We start from the raw sequence: 22,137 nt of genomic DNA on the forward strand, positions 1-22,137 counted from the left end.
CTGGACCATCCAAAAACAGTGATTTTCAATAAATCTAAACAAATAGTAAAAAAATTTCAAAAAAATGTAAAATTTGGTCTCCAAACACATATTAATATGGAGAACAAGATGAACAGTTCAGATCGACCGTTAGAATTTGAAAACTCAAATATAGAACCGTAACACGGCGCCAAATCGTAATATGCATAGTACCATAGACTCACTCAATAATAAAATTCATTAACTTCCTATCAAAATTTACAAATAAATAAAAGGGTCCAAATCGTTAGGAAAAGGCTCGATAGTGTACAGTTTAATAAAAAAAAAGGCTTGGCAACAAGTCAAACAACGCATTACATGTAGGGGTGCAAACGAGTCGGATATTACCCGTCAGAATTCGGATCCGTATTCAAATTTTTGCGGATTTGGATATTCGGATACGGATAGTTGCGGATTTGGATACGGATACGGATTTTTTTTATACGAATTCGGATACGGATACGGGTTGAGTTTCGAAATCGGATACGGATAATTATCCAGATCTGGATATTTTGATTTTTCGAATATCCAGATATGTTAAGATTTGAGAGATTTTTTTTGTATCTATTTATCTTTTGTATTAGAATATCTTTAAAGATTATCTTTTGTGTTTGGTATTTTTAATTAAAGTTATAGTTATGTTGGTTAATTTTAGTTAATAAGATATATATTTTGTAATGGTGTAACAAGTCAATTAGATATATATTTTGAATTAGAAATCCGAATTATATCCGTATCTGTATTCGTATCCGAAAAATATCCGATCTGTATCTGTATCCGTTTAATATCCGATCCGTATCTGAAAAAAAATACGGATACGGATATGGATTGAGTACTATCCGATCTGTTTGCACCCCTAATTACATGTGTCTTTTTTACAGCATAAACAATATTTTACAAAAAAAAAAATTATAAAAGTTATTGTTAGAGTTGGCTGGCGTTCTCTTTTGTTTAAATTATATGAACGTATACAAATTTATACTGCTTAAAGCGGATTAAGATTTTAAATATTTTTGTAATTATGTCACATTATTTATATTTTTTATATATTCGATTTTATTTTTCTAATCTTATAAATCTTAATCCGATGGCGATGACTATGTCATCTTTTTCTATACTTGATTAAAAAAAGGGTGTACAATATATCCTGAGGTACAATATTTTTTTTGGTTGAAATATCGTAGGCAATTATATTAATTAAAGAAAGTTACAAGCTAGCTATTATATTAATTAGACAACGAGTGTCTTAAAAAATATTCAACTTGAAACGAATAAACACACACATGTGGTATGTGTATTCTATGGACACAAATTTGATAATCATTGCTTTATATTAATGATAAAAGCCTAGTGATGTTTCCATTGTGTGCATATTTGTCTTGTTTCTTCTGGCATATTACACCATATCAAACTCTTCCTTGTGCACAGTTAAGAAGGTACTGAATCAAACCGGACTGAAAACTGAATCAACTGAACTAGGACAGTCACCGCTCCAGAGGAGTGTACAGTCGAGAAAGCACTGAATCATACCAGAACAGGAACTGAATCAACCGAATCAGGACAATCACCTTTCAGATGGAGAGCCGTTAGGGTTGGAGCCAGAAAAGTTTATTAGAGCAGGAAGAGGAGAGAAGAAGAAGAAGAAGAAGAAGAAGAAGAAGAAGAAGAAGAAGAAGAAGAAGAAGAAGAAGAAGAAGAAGAAGAAGAAGAAGAAGAAGAAGAAGAAGCAGGACACAAGCAAACAACCAACACAAAACAACAACAAAGCATATAATATAAGTAACTATTTGTACAACTCGTTCCACCTTACCCTTCCATTGCCAAATAGAGAAAGAAGAGCATGGCAGAAGATGAGAAGAAAAGGCGAATTGCTTATTTTTTGAAGAATAAAGACTCATGGAATGGAAGGTGGTGATGTTTTTTTTCTAAATTAATCAGATAATATTCTAAACTATATTGGAATTTTCTAAATTAATCGGACAATATCTAAACCATTTTAAAATTTTCTAAATTAATAGGACAATATTCTAAACTATTTTGGAATTTTCTAAATTAATAGGGTAATATTCTAAACCATTTTGAAATTTTCTAAATTATTCTGAACCATTTTGGAAATTTCTAAATTATTCTAAACCATTTTGGAAACTTCTAAATTAATAGGGCAATATTCTAAACCACTTTGGAATTTTCTAAATTAATCGGCAAATATTCTAAATCATTTACAAAATTATTCTAAACCATTTTGGAATTTATAAATTCATAGGACACTATTCTAAACCATTTTAGAATTTTCTAAAATATTCTAAACCATTTTGAAATTTTCTAAATTATTCTAAACCATTTTAGAATTTCTAAATTATTCTAAACCATTTTGAAATTTCTAAAAGGAGAAAAAAAAATCAAACACGAGAAACTAATTTTCAGTAAGTTTTCTCACTTATTTAATTTTTCAATTACTTATATGTTATTATTTTTTAAATTAATCGGACAGTATTCTAAATAAATTTGAAAATTTCTAAATTAATCGGATAATATTCTAAGCCATTTTGAATTTTTTAAATTATTCTCAACCATTTTCGAATTTTCTAAATTACTATAAATAATTTTGGAATTTTCTAAATTAATAGGGCAATATTCTAAATCATTTTGGAATTTTCTAAATTATTATAAATCATTTTTTAATTTTTTAAATTATTCTAAACCATTTTAAAAATTTCTAAATTAATAGGGCAATATTGTAAACCATTTTGGAATTTTCTAAATTTATCAGCAAATATTATAAATCATTTACTAAATTATTCTAAACCATTTTGAAATTTATAAATTCATAGGACACTATTCTAAACCATTTTGGAGTTTTCTAAAATATCCTACACCATTTTAGAATTTTCTAAATTATTCTAAACCATTTTGGAATTTCTAAATTATTCCAAACCATTTTGAAATCTCTAAATTATTCCAAACCATTTTCAAAATTTCGAAATATTCTAAACCATTTTGAAAATTTCTAAATTAATAGGGCAATATTCTAAACTATTTTAAAATTTTCTAAAAAAATTCTAAACCATTTTGGAATCTTCTAAAAAATTCTAAACCATTTTGGAATTTTCTAAATTAGTCGGCAAATATTCTAAATCATTTACTAAATTATTCTAAACCATTTTGGAATTTATAAATTCATAGGACACTATTCTAAACCATTTTGGAATTTTCTAAATTATTGTAAACCAGTTTGAAATTTCTAAATTATTCTAAACTATTTTGGAATTTCTAAATTATTTGGACAATATTATAAACCATTTAAAATAAACTAATTAATTATATTCTAAATTAAAATTTAAAATAAAAATACCTGAATTGAAGAGCTGATCGATTAGACAGTCAGAGCTCTGAAAGGGAAAGGGATAGCGCAGGGGGATGTGGAGGCAATGCATCAAAGGGAAAGGGATGGAGCGGGCCTTATAGCTTCTGATCTGAAACCGTAATTTTTTTTTTGCGGTTTCGGATCCCTTTGGACCACTATTGTAACATTACGCAAAATTACGTATATGAGATTAATATATGAAAATAAAGTACAAAATGTCTGGATATATTTTTCAGTCAAATATGTTACATTCAAAGAACAAGTGACATTTTTTTAATATATTAGTGAGATAATTAATTTGCTTTGAAATTAGTTACTATTAATCTGATTATTTAGAATTTTGTTTGATTAATAAAATATTTTTATTGGTTTGGAATTGTAAAATATTTACAAATACAAAAAAAAAATTGAAATGTTATAAATGGAAATTTTATTAGATACAAAATATAAGATTAAAACCTTGTAATTTTATATTAGGTCTTCTTTGAATTACTTTTGGATTGATTTACGAAACTGAAAATGTGGAGGGTTAAATATATAAAAATGCAACATTTAAATAAAAATTAATAAAGACTAAATGGCACAAGGCCACGCGTTGGTCACTGTGTGAAACACCCACCTGTTTAAATTCACTTAACTAAGAGTTAAATAATAAAATAAATTTATTTAATATGACTAGTGGGACCCACATAGATCTATTCTCATTTCCTATTTCTCTTTTGATTTTTACTGCTCATCTTCTCCTCCTCTTTCCACTGGAAAGTTCTTTTTTTTCCTTGCGCAAAGAAGAAAATAGAGGAGGGTTTCTCTCAGTCGGTTAAGCAAACTCACAAATGGACTTGTGTTTGCTTTGTCATTCCTTTCGATTGAGGTGTACATCATTGGGAGTAAAGAGACCGACGAGACAAAATGTTTGGAAGAACAGACTGCTAGTGACCTCACCTATTGTCCTACGATATCAAGTGCAAGGTTATTGGATTAGTCTGAGATTCATAACTAGGAATTAAATCGTAACTCGCTGTGCATTTTGAATATTTGATTGACTGCATTGATTGAACTGTTGCATCATATGCATATCCCAATACAACTGAAACTGAATTACAGGTAAGTCCGTTGACTGTCATGTTGATATTATTTATTGATTGCTTGATTCTTATTTTAAATGATTGATTGAGACTATAGTGACTGAATTGAATGAGTATGAAATACTGTAATCCTTGAACCTCCATATAGTGGAGAAAAATGATTAATATATCATAAAGTCTAGCTAGCTACTAGACTTTACTCCAGAACCCTTATGCGCATATGGTGAATGGCCCCAACTGAATCCAGGTTGGATAGGGGATATTGAATAAATGTGAATTGTGATTGTGAAATTAATGAACAGTGGTAACTGTCTTATTATTGATTTTCTTTCCGATAATAACAGTATTGTAATATTGTTTCCGTATTGGTTATGTTAACAATATGTTAGAATAATTATAATGGTATAAGCCCTGACACGACAGATACATGTTATTGTATCTATAGTGTTACCAGATTAGAAATTGTAAAGTTAAGAAACCAAACGTTACCAGACTTAGTGGTTGTAAAGATTAGGTCCTAAACATTACCAGACTTAAAAGATTAAAAGATTTTGACCCAAACCATTTATTCTGATAATTGGAGTTCTTATTTATTTCTGTAATTTTTGTTATTCAATTGGATTCTATTATTGAGCATTTGCATTCGTCATTATGAAATGAACTGTTTATTTCTCGTGCGGTGATTTCATTCTGAATATGAATTTCCTTCGAATCCAATAATCTGAGTGGCAATCAGCACTGAGAAATTATTTATTATTTCTCACTCCTTTCCCCTTGTGGGTTACAGGTTTATTATACGAAGATAAAGAACGTTTTCGAGTAATTGACAGCAGGGCCACCTAAAGGTATGAGATTTGGGTTTATTATATCTGACAGGGTGCAAAGAGTATATCTCTAGCATCATCCACTATAAAATGTTAGATAATTATTGTTAATTATTTGGGATGTGGCAAATTTATAATGGATGCTATTGGCAATGCATAAAAAGATCCATGTCTTGTGTTACGTATATTGAATGATAAATAGACGCGGTAATAATCGTCGCACCTTCGGATCGGGGGTGTGACAACTATTTTTTTTTTTGCTTTAATAAAGGCTGAAATCGCAAAAAAAAAAATGCAGTTTGGATAGATTTCGAAATAAGTGGAATTGTTGGTTAGTATTTAAAATTTATTATATTTTTTTAATATTAATAAAAATTTCGGGGCTAAATTCCTTGAACACCTGGTAATTGAAGTCAATGATGCAAACGGCTCCCATTTCAAGCACAATTCAGAATACATCAATTAGCATAATCATATTCTATCCTTATACCTTATGTGTTAAAATTATCACATAATTGATAGCCTTTATGATTGAATCCAAAAATATAACAAACAAATAAAAATACCTCATAATATGACAAAATATAAAATTATTAATTATTAGTCTCATTATTTTGAAAAACATAAATGACTAATTAAATAAAAAATAATATATTGTATAAATCAATTTGAAATTACTAATTAAAATGAGGCTATGGTATGCATCTGCGCTATAGATTCATATCTTGGTTTTTAAAATTTAAGCAGTCAATTTGAATGTCTCAATATGATCTCTATATGAAAATATATCTGGGACCAAAATTACATTTGTAGAATTTATTTACTAATATAGAAAATCATTACATCTAAAGATTATGAACTATTCAAAAGTAATAATTGTCTATCTATCTAAAAAATAATTAATTTTTTTAAAGAAATATACAATTTGCTCTTCGAATACATTCTCAATAGAGATATGTTAAGCATTCAGGTTGATTGTTTGAACTTTAAAAATAAAGACATAAACTCATAACACGGATTGATACGTAATGTGCATATTCCTGTAGTCTCATTCAATACTGGACAAATCAATCCTTTCACAAGTTTATAAATAAAAAATTATATAAAATAGTGTATAAATCATAACTATGATAATAAAAATAATAATCATAGTAGGAATTAAAAATAGTCAGTATAATTTTAATATTTATGAAGCAAACGATGCAAAATAATTCTTATCAATGTCCTTATCTTGATAAGTTAATGAAAAATATTTTTTTACTCGTATTCTTATTCACTAGGTTAGACTAAAATTTTTTATCCATGTCGAATTGACGTAATACAATACGAATACGAATACGAATAGAATAAAAGGACAAAAACAAAAACTTTGGATGTCACTCTTACATCCACATATAGAGAGTCAAAAATATTAATTATATCTACGTGCAGCGATGCGAAAAGTTGGTAGAATGATCCTACATTATCCACCTCTTGTCTTCACTTGATGAGAAAGCGAAATGCGAAATGCGAAATGATTTGATTGGGGTCCAGTGTCTTCTAAATTCTAATGAATGATCTGATGAGTGATGAGGACAATTAATAATTAAACATGACCATCAGATTGTTTGAATATTGAACAGTTTAAATTGTATAAATAAAAAGATGTTCCAAGTATTGAACGGTCCAATATAAGAAAGGAGCCCGAGTGCCCGACCCATCGTAGTTGGGTTAAAAAGGCTTTCTTTGAAGAAATCAATGAATCAAAGTGGGCTCTATAGCATCCAGAGCCACTGTGGAATATATCAGATTATCATCCAGAGCTTTACTTATAACGTACAAAGAGCAAATGCATGTATAAGTATAACAGACACCTTACACTTAAAAAATGACCAGAATGCCCTTGCCTTGACCAATGAATATAAATGTTTGCACTGCAAATTTTGCAGACACTCTGCTCTTTAGCTTTCCTAATAGCTTTCACCTATCTAAGGTAGTACTGAAGAAATACACTGCACACTATGCGAATTTTTCATAATTCACCAGAAATACTTATATTCCTGCAGGAGCCCCATCTTTCCGCGGGTCACTGACAGCCGTCAGCATACCCTTAAGAACTGCATTTTCAGTATTTCTTCTCAAAAAAATCCTCCAGTTTCTTCTTTTCCCATCCCAATTTTGCACAGATTCTCCCAAGTCATGAACCACTAACTGGCACACTGCACCAGATGATGTGTTCTCCAGCACATGACCTCTTTTTTCCAAAAACAGTTTCGAGTTTTTTTCAAATTTAATTAATTCCCCATCTATTGCAGTGTAATTCTCGTATGTAACCTTGTTTGGTATCAACTGTATGGATAAGGTTTAGAGTTTATCATTAGATTATTAGATTTGAATCTCAAGTCAAAGACTTGCTGCCAAAGTTCTTTATTTGTAATATCTATTTGGGAATTGATTCTGCCAAAGTTTTTTATTTCTAATATCAGATCCCAAACGGAATGTGTCAAGAAAGGTTTTAAGATCGAGTGTCTCTACAGTGAAACTTTTTTTTGGTAATTCAGTTTTATTTAATGATAAAATTACTATGAAAAGAGAAAGAGCCTAACAAACCTTGTGGTATACCCTAGAATTTTGTACTGAAGCAAGGGGATCCATTCCAAGTACAAAATGGTTCAGAAATACTTGAAGAACGGCTGGTATTATTTTTGTGCCACCACTAGCTCCTACAACACCAGCTAGCTGATTTTCCTGATAAATCAGTATTCCATAAAAGCAAAGAAATTATAATTGGAGAACTTAAAAGATGATTTATAAAGCATCAGTCATTTACAGTATTGGGACTAAAAATTTCAAATTTAAGAATGATCTCTAAGTAGTCTGACTGTACCCTTTTAGTCAAACACGAGGTCAATTGTGTGAATGGATGATTTCTAACGAGAGAGTATTCAGTCAAACAATGTCCTAGGCCACATATGCAATCACACCAATTTCCTTAATTTTTTAAACCAAAGAGGTTCGTTTGGAATGTTTAGGAACACAATGGGAATATTTAAAGTCCAGGGGCCAAAACAGAATGGATAGTGATGTACAACTTACAACCAAAATTAAAATCTAATAAAAGAAAAAAGATCTAGCTAGAAAATACAAATTCTAAAAAATTTCAATAATAAACACAACTATTTCTTTTTGAATGGGAAGGAGGAGGGGGGAGGGGATTTGGTTGAACCTTATACTCGCATTTTTTATCCTCTTCTGTTTGTGTGTGTGTGTGTTTTAGTCCAAGGTTCAAAATTGTTATTCTGGGTTTTCTACCTTGTTATGCATTTCTGTTTTGGGCTATCCATGTAGTTTCCTTGATTTAATTTAACAATTTTTATATGGAATTATTCATTTCCAGATACATGTCAACTTGTGCATTTCAGAACGTATGGAGCACATCAGTAAAAAATCCTCATGTATACAACTGTCACTGCCAATCTCTTCAGACAAGATTAACTAAGATTAAGAAATAGAAGGGAAATTCACCTTTAGTATGATCAATGGTGTCATGGAAGAAAGTGGCCGTTTGCGTGGCTCAATGAAGTTGGCAGGGGCTGGTGGCAGCTCGTCTGGTGTCAACTCAGATGGGGCCGAGAAATCATCCATTTCATTATTTAATACTATGCCTGTTGAAGGCGATAATACACCAGCCCCAAAATAGTAGTTTACCGTGGTTGTCATTGCTACAGCATTTCTATCAGAGTCTACCACACAGAAATGGCTTGTGCCATTGTCTCTTAATTGACTCCACCTGATTAAATGAAATACAACTATCAAGCATATATAATGAAACAATGAACAGCTTCTGTTGGCACACTAACTTATTAAGGTTGATAAATAATGTTGACACACTAACTTATTAAGGTTGTTAAATTATTAATTAAATAAATGAAGTGTAAAAGAATTACTTAGGCATGTAGTAACTGGGGCTAAAAGTAGTATTATCAACTATTTTCTGCCGAATTTTGGCTGCAAAGGATGGAGAAAGCATATTGGAAACATCCAGGGTTACATTCACAAAATCAGGGTCCCCAAGATTCATTCTCACTGCAAACATGTGCTTCATAGATTCTATTATCCGGTGTAGACCTAACAATCCTTGAACAGCTTGTACCGACCGGTAACTCTCAAGTATGTTCATAATCTACGAAATTAAAAAAAAAAAAAAAAAGGAAGTTTGCAAATTCAGGTATTAAATAAAAAAGGAAGTTTGTAAAACAGACTTTCTACATACAGGCATATGAGCTGCCCAACACTCTGGTGATCCAATTCTAGTGTCAAGCCGGGACAATGCTCTACCAGATTAAAATCAAGTACCAGTACTAACCTGACGAGTATGTATCAATTGTAACATCATACTGAAAATGAAAGAAAATCATGTAAAACAAAAAGAAAATATAAAGGGTAGAGTGGAATGGTGAGCAGTACCAGAGCCATGCCAACAGTACCACTAGAGGGGGGATGCATGCCAAGTAATGTATAACCCATTGCTTCAAACTCCAGTGCTTTCTTTATCACTACTTTGTACTCTTTCAAATCTTCCATCGTTAGTATACCACCTACAGTTTGCGTTGTATGTATAAACTTACAGTATCATATAGTTCTTTTGAATCTTTTTATAAGAACCCAACCAATTAAAAGTTCTTGGCAAATAGCTAGATTGTCAATTCATTGGGTTTGGATTATTGACAAATCCAACCATACAAAAAAAAGTGTGCAGTACCTAAATTTTGGACATCCTTTATGAAATTCTCTCCAAGAGACCCCTTGTAAAAAGCATCAGGCCCCTTCTCTGATATTTCCTCTAGCGTGTCAGCTAGCTTAGGGTTATAGCACGTCTCATTGACTAATAGCAGCTTGCCACCTGGAGCAAGGACCTCCGTTAGACCAGGATCTGCTAAGATCAATGCCTCTTTTGATTTCATTGCCTGTTAAACAAGTCAAACTAGACTCTTTAGATTCAACTTCACCATGTGACCCTATTTGAGCAGTTTAATTTCAGAATTGCAGTTCAAATTTTGACATCATCCCTTTCAAGTCCTGCGCTAGTACAATGCGATACCATTTTGCATTGTGCCTTCTATTAAATAATTGTCAAGTTCCAGCTGGGTCACACACCGGTAAAACTAAATTTTGTGCCATGATGTACCATTTCAGCTGGCATGGTAATCAATGCTGATATGTACCATAACCCGCTCTAAGTTGTATCAGTGGCATGTTCTAATATTAGCTAGCATGTATAACCGCACCTGTGCCATGATGGGGACAATGAGAAAACCATCTCTGGCAAGCTTGATGGAAGGGAGAAAGAGGTCCCGCCATGGGAGTCGGCCGTACCTGGTCCAGACTGCATGCAAACCAGCAAGCTCGCCTGGAACGCCAGCGGAGAGCGGGCCTTCGAATTTAGAAGTTGGGTTGTCCCTGTACATGTCCTGTTTAATTTGCTTATATATTACCAAAACATACAAACATTCTGAATTGACAGCTAAAAAATGATGTTGATCATAAATATGAATAATTTATTATATGCTATGTCTTATAATTTTTTTTTCTAATACTTTTATGTTGTTCAATAACAATACAGTATTATAAGTATAGGCACTTTGTTAAAGAATTATTGCTCAATATGCCTATGGAAAATGGGGATAATAAGATGTCGGTTTAAAACTATTAAGGGGGAATTTCATATATATACCACTCAAAAACTATAAATTACGTATTTCCCTCTCTAAATTCTATAATTACATATTAACCATTCAAAATTCTAATAACTCATGTGTTTATCTAATTAATTGAAAACTAAGTTTAATTAAATTTAATCTTATATAAAATATAATTAAACAATCCCTTTCCCATCCTCCTTTTCCTTCTTTCCCCTTTTGATTTTGTGTAAGCGGTTAACAGAGTAGAAAATCAAAAGAATCAACAGTTCGCATCACTTCAATTCATATGATGCTGAATATTTGCCCCTCCAGTCCAGCAGTCCTTGTTGTCCCACATGGAGTTGAGCATCTGTAAGGAACTTCTTCTCTTTTTCAAGAATTGAGCTCTTCTTATTCTTTTCAAAAAGGGAAAGTCGATTTGTGTATTCTTTGATCTGGGAAAATCCAATGTTATGCTTTGAGCCACTATCAACAAACTTCACAGCATTCCTAAGAGCTTTTCATATAAAAAAAGAAGAAGCTGTACCTAGCTCCTAGAAACCCACTGAAATAAAATATGGAATTTGAGATGATTTGACTCCCATCCTTCGAGGTGGTTGTTTTTTGTTAGAATATATACATTGGAGAAGCAAGTGCTCTATCTGCAAATTTCAGTTTTCCTTAGTTCGAAAACAATATGCCAACTTTTGAGATTGAAACAGAGCACACTTAAAGAGGCCATGAGAAGCAAACATGAGGACAATATAATATGATTATGAAAATCTTCATCAAAGTACTTATACAGTTCTTCATTCTAAATTTTACTGATATATTGGTCTAGCTACTACTGGAACCAACGCCGTTAAATTTTCAATTTAAAAAAAATAAGGATAGGGAGAGGGAGTGCTTAATTGTATTTTATATAAGATTATATCTAAATAATTTCAGTTTTCAAGTTATTGAATAAATATGTGAGTTACTAGAATTTTTTATGGTAAATATGTAATTATAGAATTTGGAGAAGAAAATACGTAATTTCATAGTTTTTTAGTGGTATAAGTGTAATTCCCCAAAACTATAAAAGATAATTGGATGGACAGCCTAAAAGAACACGGATTATCGCACGAGAATTCACCGCAGAACATATTCAAACAGGGAATTCTATAATTGGAGTAGCAAGTTGCTGCGCGCCACCCACTGGAAAAGACCCCATTATTCTACTTTTTATAAGGAAAACCCGACAGCAATAGGATAATAGGCAATAGCCCAATAATACAAATATACAATACTAATGAATAAAGACCCGGAAACTATTATATAAAACAATTTTATTAACAAAACAATACAAAATAAATCTTGCCAGGTCACCACATAAATATCTCCACCTACAAATAACTATAAGTAAATAACCCTGAAGAACATTGATATTTTACTACAATTCATCAAATTTGCAAATGCAATACCAATAAATTAATGTATGAGAGAGAGAACTTACAGTGGAGGCTGCAGCTGGAGCAGTTTCTCTGGCGTCAAAAGCCAGAGCCTCGCCAGAACCAGAGTCTCTGACAACAATAAATGATCCGCCACCAACGCCGCTAGAGAAAGGATGAACGACGCCTGAGCACAGAGCAACCGCAACGGATGCATCGACCGCATGGCCGCCGATTTTGAGAATTTGCACACCGATCTCAGAGCACCTCCCGTCATCTGCCGCCACTACGCCAGAATCTGATTCGACCAACCCGGGCCCCTCTGTGCTTTTAATTGTTCTTCTGACACCATTGTTATGTGATGAAGATATGATGTGTATGTTAGTGGAGCTCGTTGTGTAGGAGGCTATTGTCAGGATAAGCGTAACACCTGGAAACAAACAGGTAAACAACCACCACAGAGCACAGGGCATCTTCAGTAAAGAAAATTAACTGGACGTCTCCAGCTTCTTCTTTTATTTCAAATAAAAATCATGAAATTATGCAAAAACCTCCACATCCAGTTCCGATAGATAGCAATAAAGAAATGTTGGATTACCTATCAGAACGGACGCAGCGGAGCATAGCCAGGTACGCCGGGAAGGCGCACGGTAGTCCAGGAGAGTATATTTTAAATCGCCGTGCGCCATTATCTTCCAACTACTTTGGGGGGAGTGGGAGAGGGAGAGATGGAAACGTACTATCTTCTATTTGTACAGGGTAGAGATGCAGGAATCTTGAGTCCAAATATTCTGAGGTAATGCACCATTTAAGTTTTAATTCGGACTGTCCGATCAAAATCCTGATCAATCGGTCCAAGCCTGGATTGCAATGAGGTCCTTAAAGATTCGTGTTGTTGTATAATGAACGGACCAGATTTGTAATCTGAAAATGAGGTACCTTAGGTATATGAATTCGGAATCCGAGAGTCGTTAGCAAATAGCAATTATTGGGACTTGGGAGAACTTTTTATTTGTAGAAATTATTATTAAATAATAAAGAAAACAGAAAAGGTATCTGAGTTTGAACAGAAAAGGCAAGGAGTGAAGGAGCAATTAAAATCAAACTGCTCTATTGAATATTATTGGAATCGAATCTCCGGTTCACTGTCCATCCATTCATCCATCTATAATTTGAACGATCATAATTAAAATATAGGTTTAAACTTCTCAAAATAAAATACTTTTTATATTTTAATTATAACTGTTTCAGATCAGAAATTGATGGACGGATGGACTTTTTTCAATGAAATATTATATTGTTGCAATTATGTTGAACGACGTAGTAACTGTCCAGTCAAATTTAACTAAATTATCGTAAAAATACACTTTTATCTAATTTTAGAATTTATATAGCACTTCACACTTTTATCTAATTTCAATACTTTTGAAGATGTTTCAGCAAATAGCATGTATAGTTCCCAAATTCAAGCCAGGTCCGTGCCATTGATCGGGCCTTGGTTGAATCTCAATCTTTGAAAAATACGAGATCTCAAGGGGCATTTAGGAAGAATACAAATTGTGTCCGACACGACTTGCAACTACGAAAAATATTGCTTGCACGCTTGATGTTGCATTTCAAAGACTCAGTCTATGGAAGCTTGAGGAGGTTCGTTTTGAGATTCGTGCCAAGATAATAGAATTAATCTGGACTGTCCGTTTGTAATTTGCTTAAGTAAGGTAACTGGGGAGATTTTGTAAGTGCACCTAGAAAATCCATTTGGCAAAATATTACTCCTAGCAACAGGACCCACCAATCAATGAAATTAATATTTTGCTAGAAGTACCCTTTACTGGCACAACAGCTTAGTTTGGGGTTGGGGATATTTTGGGTACCCTTTATATGTATCAAATGCACTTTTTCTTATTATTCATCTTTTATTTATGTGCAACAGTTTTAAGAGATCCACATGCTCTATTAAATGTATTTTTTATTTATAAAATTATATTGTGATGTCTTTGATGACAGTGAAAGATTTCATACATTTCTTTTGGATACATCAATTAAAAATTATTTTCATTTATGTTAATGTGATTTATAATAGACTACATAATAATATGTCATATAGACTATATGTGATCTAAAAAAAATAGATAAAACAGAAATTGAAAAGATGAATAAGTGCTTCCATAATTTAAAAAAAAAAAATGAAGTTTGTAATGACTTGTTTGTTTGTTACTTTGTTTAGATGTGGCAAGGAAGAAATCTATTTCCTTTTTCCATAAAAATTCAGCGAAACATATTCATGAAATTGAGTTACATGACAATAAAAAACAAATTAAACTTCATGTCTACATTCAGTGTCTAATAGCGCCTTAGAATGTCTAAATTTTTCTAATTCAGACCTTAAATTTTGTGAGATTTTACTTTTTGAAATGGGTCTTAATTTAGCCGTCGTTGTTTTCTTCTTCTACTTTATTTTTTATTTTATTTTTTTTGGATTAGAGGTTTTCTTTCATTTACAAAGTTTTTGTTGCATTATCCTATTAACAAATAAAAAATGTTCAAATCTCAAAACTTTGACATGAAATATTTGTTTGTAGTAAAAATTAGAGGTAAAATTACTCAATATTTAATATATGTAAGGAATTTTTCATTTGAATTTTAACCTCATAATTTTTAACACAAAGAGCATTGTCTTTATTACTTAAATCAAAAATTGAACTTGATATAAAATAGTTTTTAATCGTTGATTTTCTATAAGCAATGGTTATAACCAAAGTTCGTATGAACTATGTATAGAATGCACAAAGAAAGAAAAAAAGAGAATGCATACAATGCCTCATTCTGTTAAAAAAATATTACTATTAAAATTTGACTAAATTTGATGTATAGTTCCATTTGTTTTGTTTGAAATGGAGGCCTTCTGTTCTGTACTTTGTATCGTTCTACGTTAATCGAACAATATTGAGGAACCAGCGCGTAACTATGTATGTGAGCCAGAGGTGCAAACAGATTAGACAGTGATAAAACTATATCCTTGTATGTTTTTATTTTCGAATATATATATACGAATTGAATATTAGATAAATACAGATACTGATTGGATATTTTTTTTAATACTATTATTTATTATTAAAAAGAATACTAAAAGTTCATAATAATTATCTAATTACAACAGTGAATAACATAAATTTTTCGTAATATATTAAACTATACGGTATATATTTACTATTCAGTTACAAATAATTAAAATTTAAAACCGCATCCGTATCCGCACAGATATTTAGATATCAAATATATGTATTTAATTTTTTCTAGAGCGATTAGAATTTAAAACTGTATCCGTATCAGTATGGATATTCGAATATCAACTATCAATATCTGATTTTTGAATACGAATTCGAATTCGGACGAATAATATCCAATCTGCTTGCACCCCAACGCGAGCATGTCGCTATATATATTGTTAGTATAGCTAGATGCGACTTGATTGCTTGACTTATCAAAATAACTTAGCATCGTCTCGAACTTATTTTATTAATTAGTTGATTTTATTAAACTAATATATATAAATTACTTGATTTATTTATTTTTCAAAATATTGTTCAGCAAACCCTAATTTAATTATTTTAAATCCTCCATAATAAATTATCGGAATAATAGTCCAACAGTTTTGGCCGATTTTTTTTTTTTTGTTACCATCATATAATAATGAGTACACAATGTCAACATGATTTTAAAAAATAATGAATATAATACAGACGGGGATTGTCTGTGTTGCATCACTCTGGATTGGATAGGACGTAGATTGAATCTGCGGCCATTTTTATTAATATCCTTAAAAAAAAAGAAATTTTAAATCTGTGTTTCACCACTCTGGATAGGACGTAGATTAAATCTGTGCTGCTATTTAGGTAGAAATCGCAGTTTCCATGTTGCCTTGCGTCTCTGGTTTATTTTATTTTATTTTTAAAACAAAAACCATATTAACTCTGTTTTTTTTTAGGCCCCTTGAAAAGTTGGGAATTTGAATTCCCTTTTGGCACTTAATGTACGATGGCAAATCATTTCATTTAAGAAGTAGTCGATATGAATTGGAACTTTACTGACGCATAGTTTAATAAATATATAAAAAAGAGCCTATGGAAGGTGCATTAGTCTAGTCATCAATCATAATCATTATTTGTAATTCAGACTGATGATATGATCTGACATCAATTTAGAAGCGACTGTGTCCTTTCTATCAGTTGTCATGTAAATTTTTTAACTTTGATTAGGTTGGATGAGCATCAGATTTAATTTAGATATGATGCCCATCAAACCTTTCTATCAGTTGTCATGTGAAAATTTTATTCTTTTGCATCATCTTATTTTTTTTTTAATTTTATACTAAACTAATTTTGAAATTTATATATTTTGTATATAAACCCATTATTTATAAAAAAAAATTGATTTCAATAATTTAAATTAATTATTTGAAGTCAATTCGATAAATTTTAAAGTTAACATCATAACAAACTTGGTGATCTAAGAACACTTTAATTCTACTAATTTGTTTTATATATTTTCTATATACTTTCTTAGTTTTATTTTTCTATGAAACAATATTGCTTTGTAAATATTCTTTTTTTTTGTTATTGTCAAAGGCAATCTAAATTGAGAGGGAATTGAGCCGTAGTGATGAATCTTTGTTTCTACGATTATGTTTTCAATTCAATTTCAACTTGTAAGAATACACTGGGTTCCGAATTTTTTATAAATATCCAAAAAAATAATTCAAATTTAAAAAACTAATCAAAGTTGCACCGGATTTCGAAATCTATCCAAACTGCAAATTTTTTTTGCGATAATTTAGTCTAAAACCGCGAAAAAAAATTACGGTTTTGGAAACAATTTTGTTGTTTTTCCAAAACCAGTGGTTCCAATTTTTTTCATTTTTCATATGTTTTTATTTATGTAAATAGAAATATTTATAATTTATTTATTTTTTGTATTGAAATATTAGAAATATTTAATATATTTCTTTGAAAATAGATGGAATACTATATAATTTGATTTATTAAAAAGACTGCTATAAATAACCTGGATCAACATTTTTCATGCCGGATTTTTTGCGACTGTAAGAAAAATTAATATATTTCTTTATGTGTTATTGGAAAAAAATAAAAATGTTTGGATTCTCAGTTATTGAACCTGGTTCAAAAGTCACTTTTAAGTAAATACAAAAAATATTGTCATCCTTCTAGTGCATTTAATTTCTAAAAAGTTGTATCTATTTAAAAAACAAACAAAAAACTTTAAGTTATTTAATGATTGTTATTAAAAAAAATTCTCAGAATAGATACAACATTTTATAAATTAAATGTACTAGAAGGATCACAATATTTTTTGTATTACCTAGAAGTAACTTTTCAACCGGGATCAATAACTCAGAATCCAAACATTTTTATTTTTTTTCCAATAACTCATAAAAAAATATATTAATTTTTCTTATAGCCGCAAAAAATCCGGCATGAAAAATATTGATCCGAGTTATTTGTAGCAGTCTTTCTAATAAATCAAATTATATAGTATTCTATTTATTTTCAAAGAAATATATTAAATATTTCTAATATTTCAATACAAAAAATAAATAAATTATAAATATTTATATTTAAATAAAAAATTTTGAAACCGCAAAATTTTTTTTGTGGCTTTTTTTTAAAAAAAACTGTGGTTTTGGAATTCTAAAACCGCAATTTTTTTTTCGGTTTTAGACTGAATTACTGCAAAAAAAATTTGCAGTTCAGGTAGATTTCGAAATCTTGCGCAACTTTAGTTAGTTTTTGAATATTTATAAAAAAATCGGCACTGGGTTCTTAATTACTCGTCATCTTTCACTAGTGTTTTATTTTTCTTAACTTTTTGTTTGCATTTTGTAACGAGAACAGGGAGAATCAAATTATAATGACGACAATAGCAACAATAATAATCAAAATATAACAATAATAAATATAACAATTGTAATAGTGAATATCTAATTGAGTCATAGGCGGAGAAACATTAGGAGTCGAATTCAAGTTTTCACATTAACAAATAATTTTTTTTTTTTTTTGATTTAAAGCCCGTAGACGATTGCATTGATCTAATGATTTACAAAGTAACTATTACATAGGTTTCTTTTGTTAAAATTAAGAAGCATTAAAACCTATATATTTTGCTACTTGTACAATCATCTAATTTGCTATGTCAGAAAATAAAAGATAATTGAAGTCAGAGAATGCGAATTGATCTATTCGCGCCCGAATAACAAGTAGGTGGGCCTTCCGATTTTCTTCTCTGAGAATGTAGACACAGCAGTAAGTTCTTCGAGTTGCATATCCCGCGGACTATGCCGCATTGAACCATTTTTTATGACGAAACGTCATCTTCTTTTTGAATTCGACACTGCCCAGAGGAGTTTACAGCCGAGAGGCACTGAATCAAACTAGATCGGGACAGTCACCACTCGAGAGGAGGAAAGAAGAGGGCACTGAATCAAACCGAACCAGGACAGTCACCACCCAACCGAGATGACACTAAATCAAACCGGAACCGGGAATTGAATCAACCAGACCATGACAGTCACCATTGAGAGAGGGGGAAGAAGAAGAAAGAGAGAAGAAAGAAGACAACTCGTTGCGTTCTCGTCATCGTCAACAACCAAAATACATACCTTATTCATATATATATATAGTAGATGCTACGGGCAGAATGAATTCACAAACCCTCAGTCGAACCTGAAAACTCGAGACGAACGGAAAATACAACAAGCGGCGAAATTCTTGAACGAGTCCATCCGCTCAGTTCAAACGTAGCAAGTTGAACCGAGCAGACGAAGAGGGGTGGATAGAGGGGCAGGGTGGAGAGGTGCGGAGGAGCCGGTCGACTCTCAAACCTGCAGCCTGTCTTCGTTTTCTCTCTGTGCGGAGCTCCCTAGGAGGCAGCGGAGCTTCCTAGAAAGTGTGTTGTTTAACAAATTAAAATTTTAATCACTTATGTAAAATCATACGAGTCTTCTACGAACTCTTTTGGAGCCAGACTCTTTTTTTTTTTAGGTTAGCCGCTTTAATGCCTACTAACAATTCGATTGATAAAAAACGTATTTATAACGAGTCAAGTGACTCTAATTCCTAAATCTATTCCTTTATTCTCACGAAATTCTCTAAATTACTCAAAATTACTCTAATCGCTCTTAATCACCCTCTAAATTCTTAGATCTACTTTTTAACTAGATCTACTCTTCTAATCTTACATATACACACTATTAATCACTGTAATACCTTAATCTTCATCTCTCTCTACGATTCGATCCGCTCTTCCGACCGCCGTCGCACTCCGACAAATGGATCTATTCACTGTCGCACTCCGATCAAGATAAAAACTCTACGCTCCGAACTCCGATGATACCGCACTCTCTACTCCGTTCGATTCCCTCCTCTCTATCTCTCTCATTATCTTCTCCCTACCTCCATACTCTTATCATATTACTTTTAGCTTCCTATAAAACTTTTGATCCTTAGGATGTCAAATCTCATCTCTTCCCATTACATATCTAGGTGTCCCCTTGCATTGGAGAACCTTAAGTGTAGCAGATTGGAACCCTTTAGTTAGTAGAATTGAGAAAAAATTACAAACATGGAGAGGTTCCCTCCTCTCATTAGGAGGAAGAGTTACATTATTAAATTCAGTCATTTCTGCATTACCATTATATTGGTTATCTATATATAAAATGCCAGCAACAGTATGCTCAAAGATAGACAAAATTAGGAAAAAATTCCTTTGGTCAGGAAGTTCTGCAGATAAACGAAAGTATCACCTAATTGCTTGGGAGTTTGTATGTTTAGGAAAAGATCAAGGTGGTTTAGGAGTGTTAAATCTTACTAGGATGAATATAGCTCTATTAGCTAAATGGGGATATAGATTCAAAGACCCTTCTGTTAAAGGTCAATGGAAAGACCTCTTGTCTATTAAGTATGGTAATTCCGGTTTAGATTTTCAAAGACCTTCTCACTTCTGGAAGGGAATCACCAGCCTTAGAACAATTATTGATTTAGGAATTAATAGAATTGTGCGAAATGGTCAAGATACATCCTTCTGGTTGGATAGATGGCAAGGAGAATCTAGTTTATATTGTACTTACCCGAACTTGTTTAGAGCCTCAACTAATCCGACAATCTCGGTAGCTAATGCATTCTCCACAAACCTCCAAATTTCTATAACTTTCAATAGACAACTTACTGGAATCTTACTTATAGAATGGAATACCCTAAGAAATAGTGTTTCCTTTACTCCAATTGATGCACCTGATCTAATAACTTGGAGATGGAACACAAATGGCCAATTTACAGTGCACTCTTTATATAAATGGTTAGAGTTTGGGGGAATGAAAAATAGGAATTTTTTAACAATTTGGAGGGCTAATATACCTCTAAAAATAAAAGTTTTTCTATGGTTATTAAAACAGAATAGGATCTTAACCAAAGAAAATTTGTTAAATAGGGGATGGACAGGAAATACATATTTTGTGGGGAATTTGAATCTACTAATCATTTATTTGTTACTTGTTCCATAGCGCAATCAATTTGGTCTTGGATAGCCCATCATAACGGTTTTCACTTTAATTGTGACACAATTGATGATCTCTGGTATATTGATTGCTGTATTCCTTTAAAAGATAAATTATTAGTGGAGTTAGTTAGAGCAGCTACACTATGGACTTTGTGGTTAACTAGAAACAAAGTTTGCTTTGATAATATAGTAATTCCCTCCATAGCTAGTATAGGTTCCAGTATAATTTCATTAGCTTCCTTTTGGTGTAAAGTCAAAAATGATGAAACTTACTTTAAATTAACCTTGATTTTGCCTATGAATGTATGTAACTTAACTCAGGTAGGCATGGTTCCTCTTATGAATCCAGATTCAATAGAGGATGGCCCAACTCTGGATACAGGGGAAGAAGAACCTGGACATGCACAGAGGGACCTTTCAGAATTCTTGATAGACAGGGTTGAATCAAGCTACATGAATATCCAACCTTCTGATGAAGGTCATATGGACTACTCTTCAGCTTCTACTGAAGATTGAAGTTTACTATTTTTCATAGTTACTAGTTTCTTTTAATTGTTCAGCAGTTGTTTTGTAATGCTTCCTAAACTGATCTGGAGTATGTTTGTCTTTGTTTTGCACAATGAGGTCTACCTCGTTGATTATTGTAAGATTTGACATTTTCTGTTTCTATAAGAAACTGGTGGGGATACCCACTTTTGTCAAAAAAAAAAAAAAACTTTTGATCTAAACTGACTTTTTCTCAAATCTCAAGTATGATGGATGAATGGAGTCAGACTTTTAAGTTATAAAGTAAGACGTTGATAAAAATTAATTATATAAAAAATTTATATTATGAATGTAAGTCAATTTTACACTAGTCATATCATTTTACTCTAAATTATACATTATTTTAATGTATACATATAAAAAAATAGAAAAAAAAAAATAGCAATCAATTGATTTTCATTCAATGTGCATAGCTCCCCTTCTCTTTTAAAACATTATGAGTAATTGAACTATATAATTTTTTTTTTAAATTATGTGAAAATTTATTGGAGATAACATAATTAATAAAAATTAAATGATAGAAATTACTAAGCACACTGACTTCATTATAGAAGAGCAGAGCCCGAGCCAACCCCAAGCTTTGTATTTATTTCCATTTCATCTTCTTTTGAACGAAGTGGATCGAGTTTCAATAATCTA

The 22,137-nt window shown here is 31.6% G+C and overlaps 1 protein-coding gene across 1 annotated transcript; it reads right to left on the reverse strand.

Annotated features, from left to right (window-relative positions):
- Nucleotides 1–7,073: 7,073 nt before the first annotated feature.
- GGT4 (gamma-glutamyl transpeptidase 4) lies at nucleotides 7,074–13,126 on the reverse strand. Its single transcript, XM_078321608.1, has 9 exons — nucleotides 12,980–13,126; nucleotides 12,447–12,811; nucleotides 10,559–10,741; nucleotides 10,033–10,237; nucleotides 9,738–9,868; nucleotides 9,218–9,453; nucleotides 8,796–9,060; nucleotides 7,881–8,018; nucleotides 7,074–7,619 (listed from the first exon to the last, which is right to left on the reverse strand). The coding sequence occupies exons 1-9, from the start codon at nucleotides 13,068–13,070 to the stop codon at nucleotides 7,323–7,325; spliced, it is 1,911 nt and encodes a 636-aa protein (XP_078177734.1). The 5' UTR covers nucleotides 13,071–13,126; the 3' UTR covers nucleotides 7,074–7,322.
- Between the last annotated feature and the right edge of the window lie 9,011 nt (nucleotides 13,127–22,137).

This window comes from Carex rostrata, chromosome 20 (assembly GCF_964058835.1).
Source record: "Carex rostrata chromosome 20, lpCarRost1.2, whole genome shotgun sequence".
Lineage (NCBI taxonomy): Eukaryota > Viridiplantae > Streptophyta > Magnoliopsida > Poales > Cyperaceae > Carex > Carex rostrata.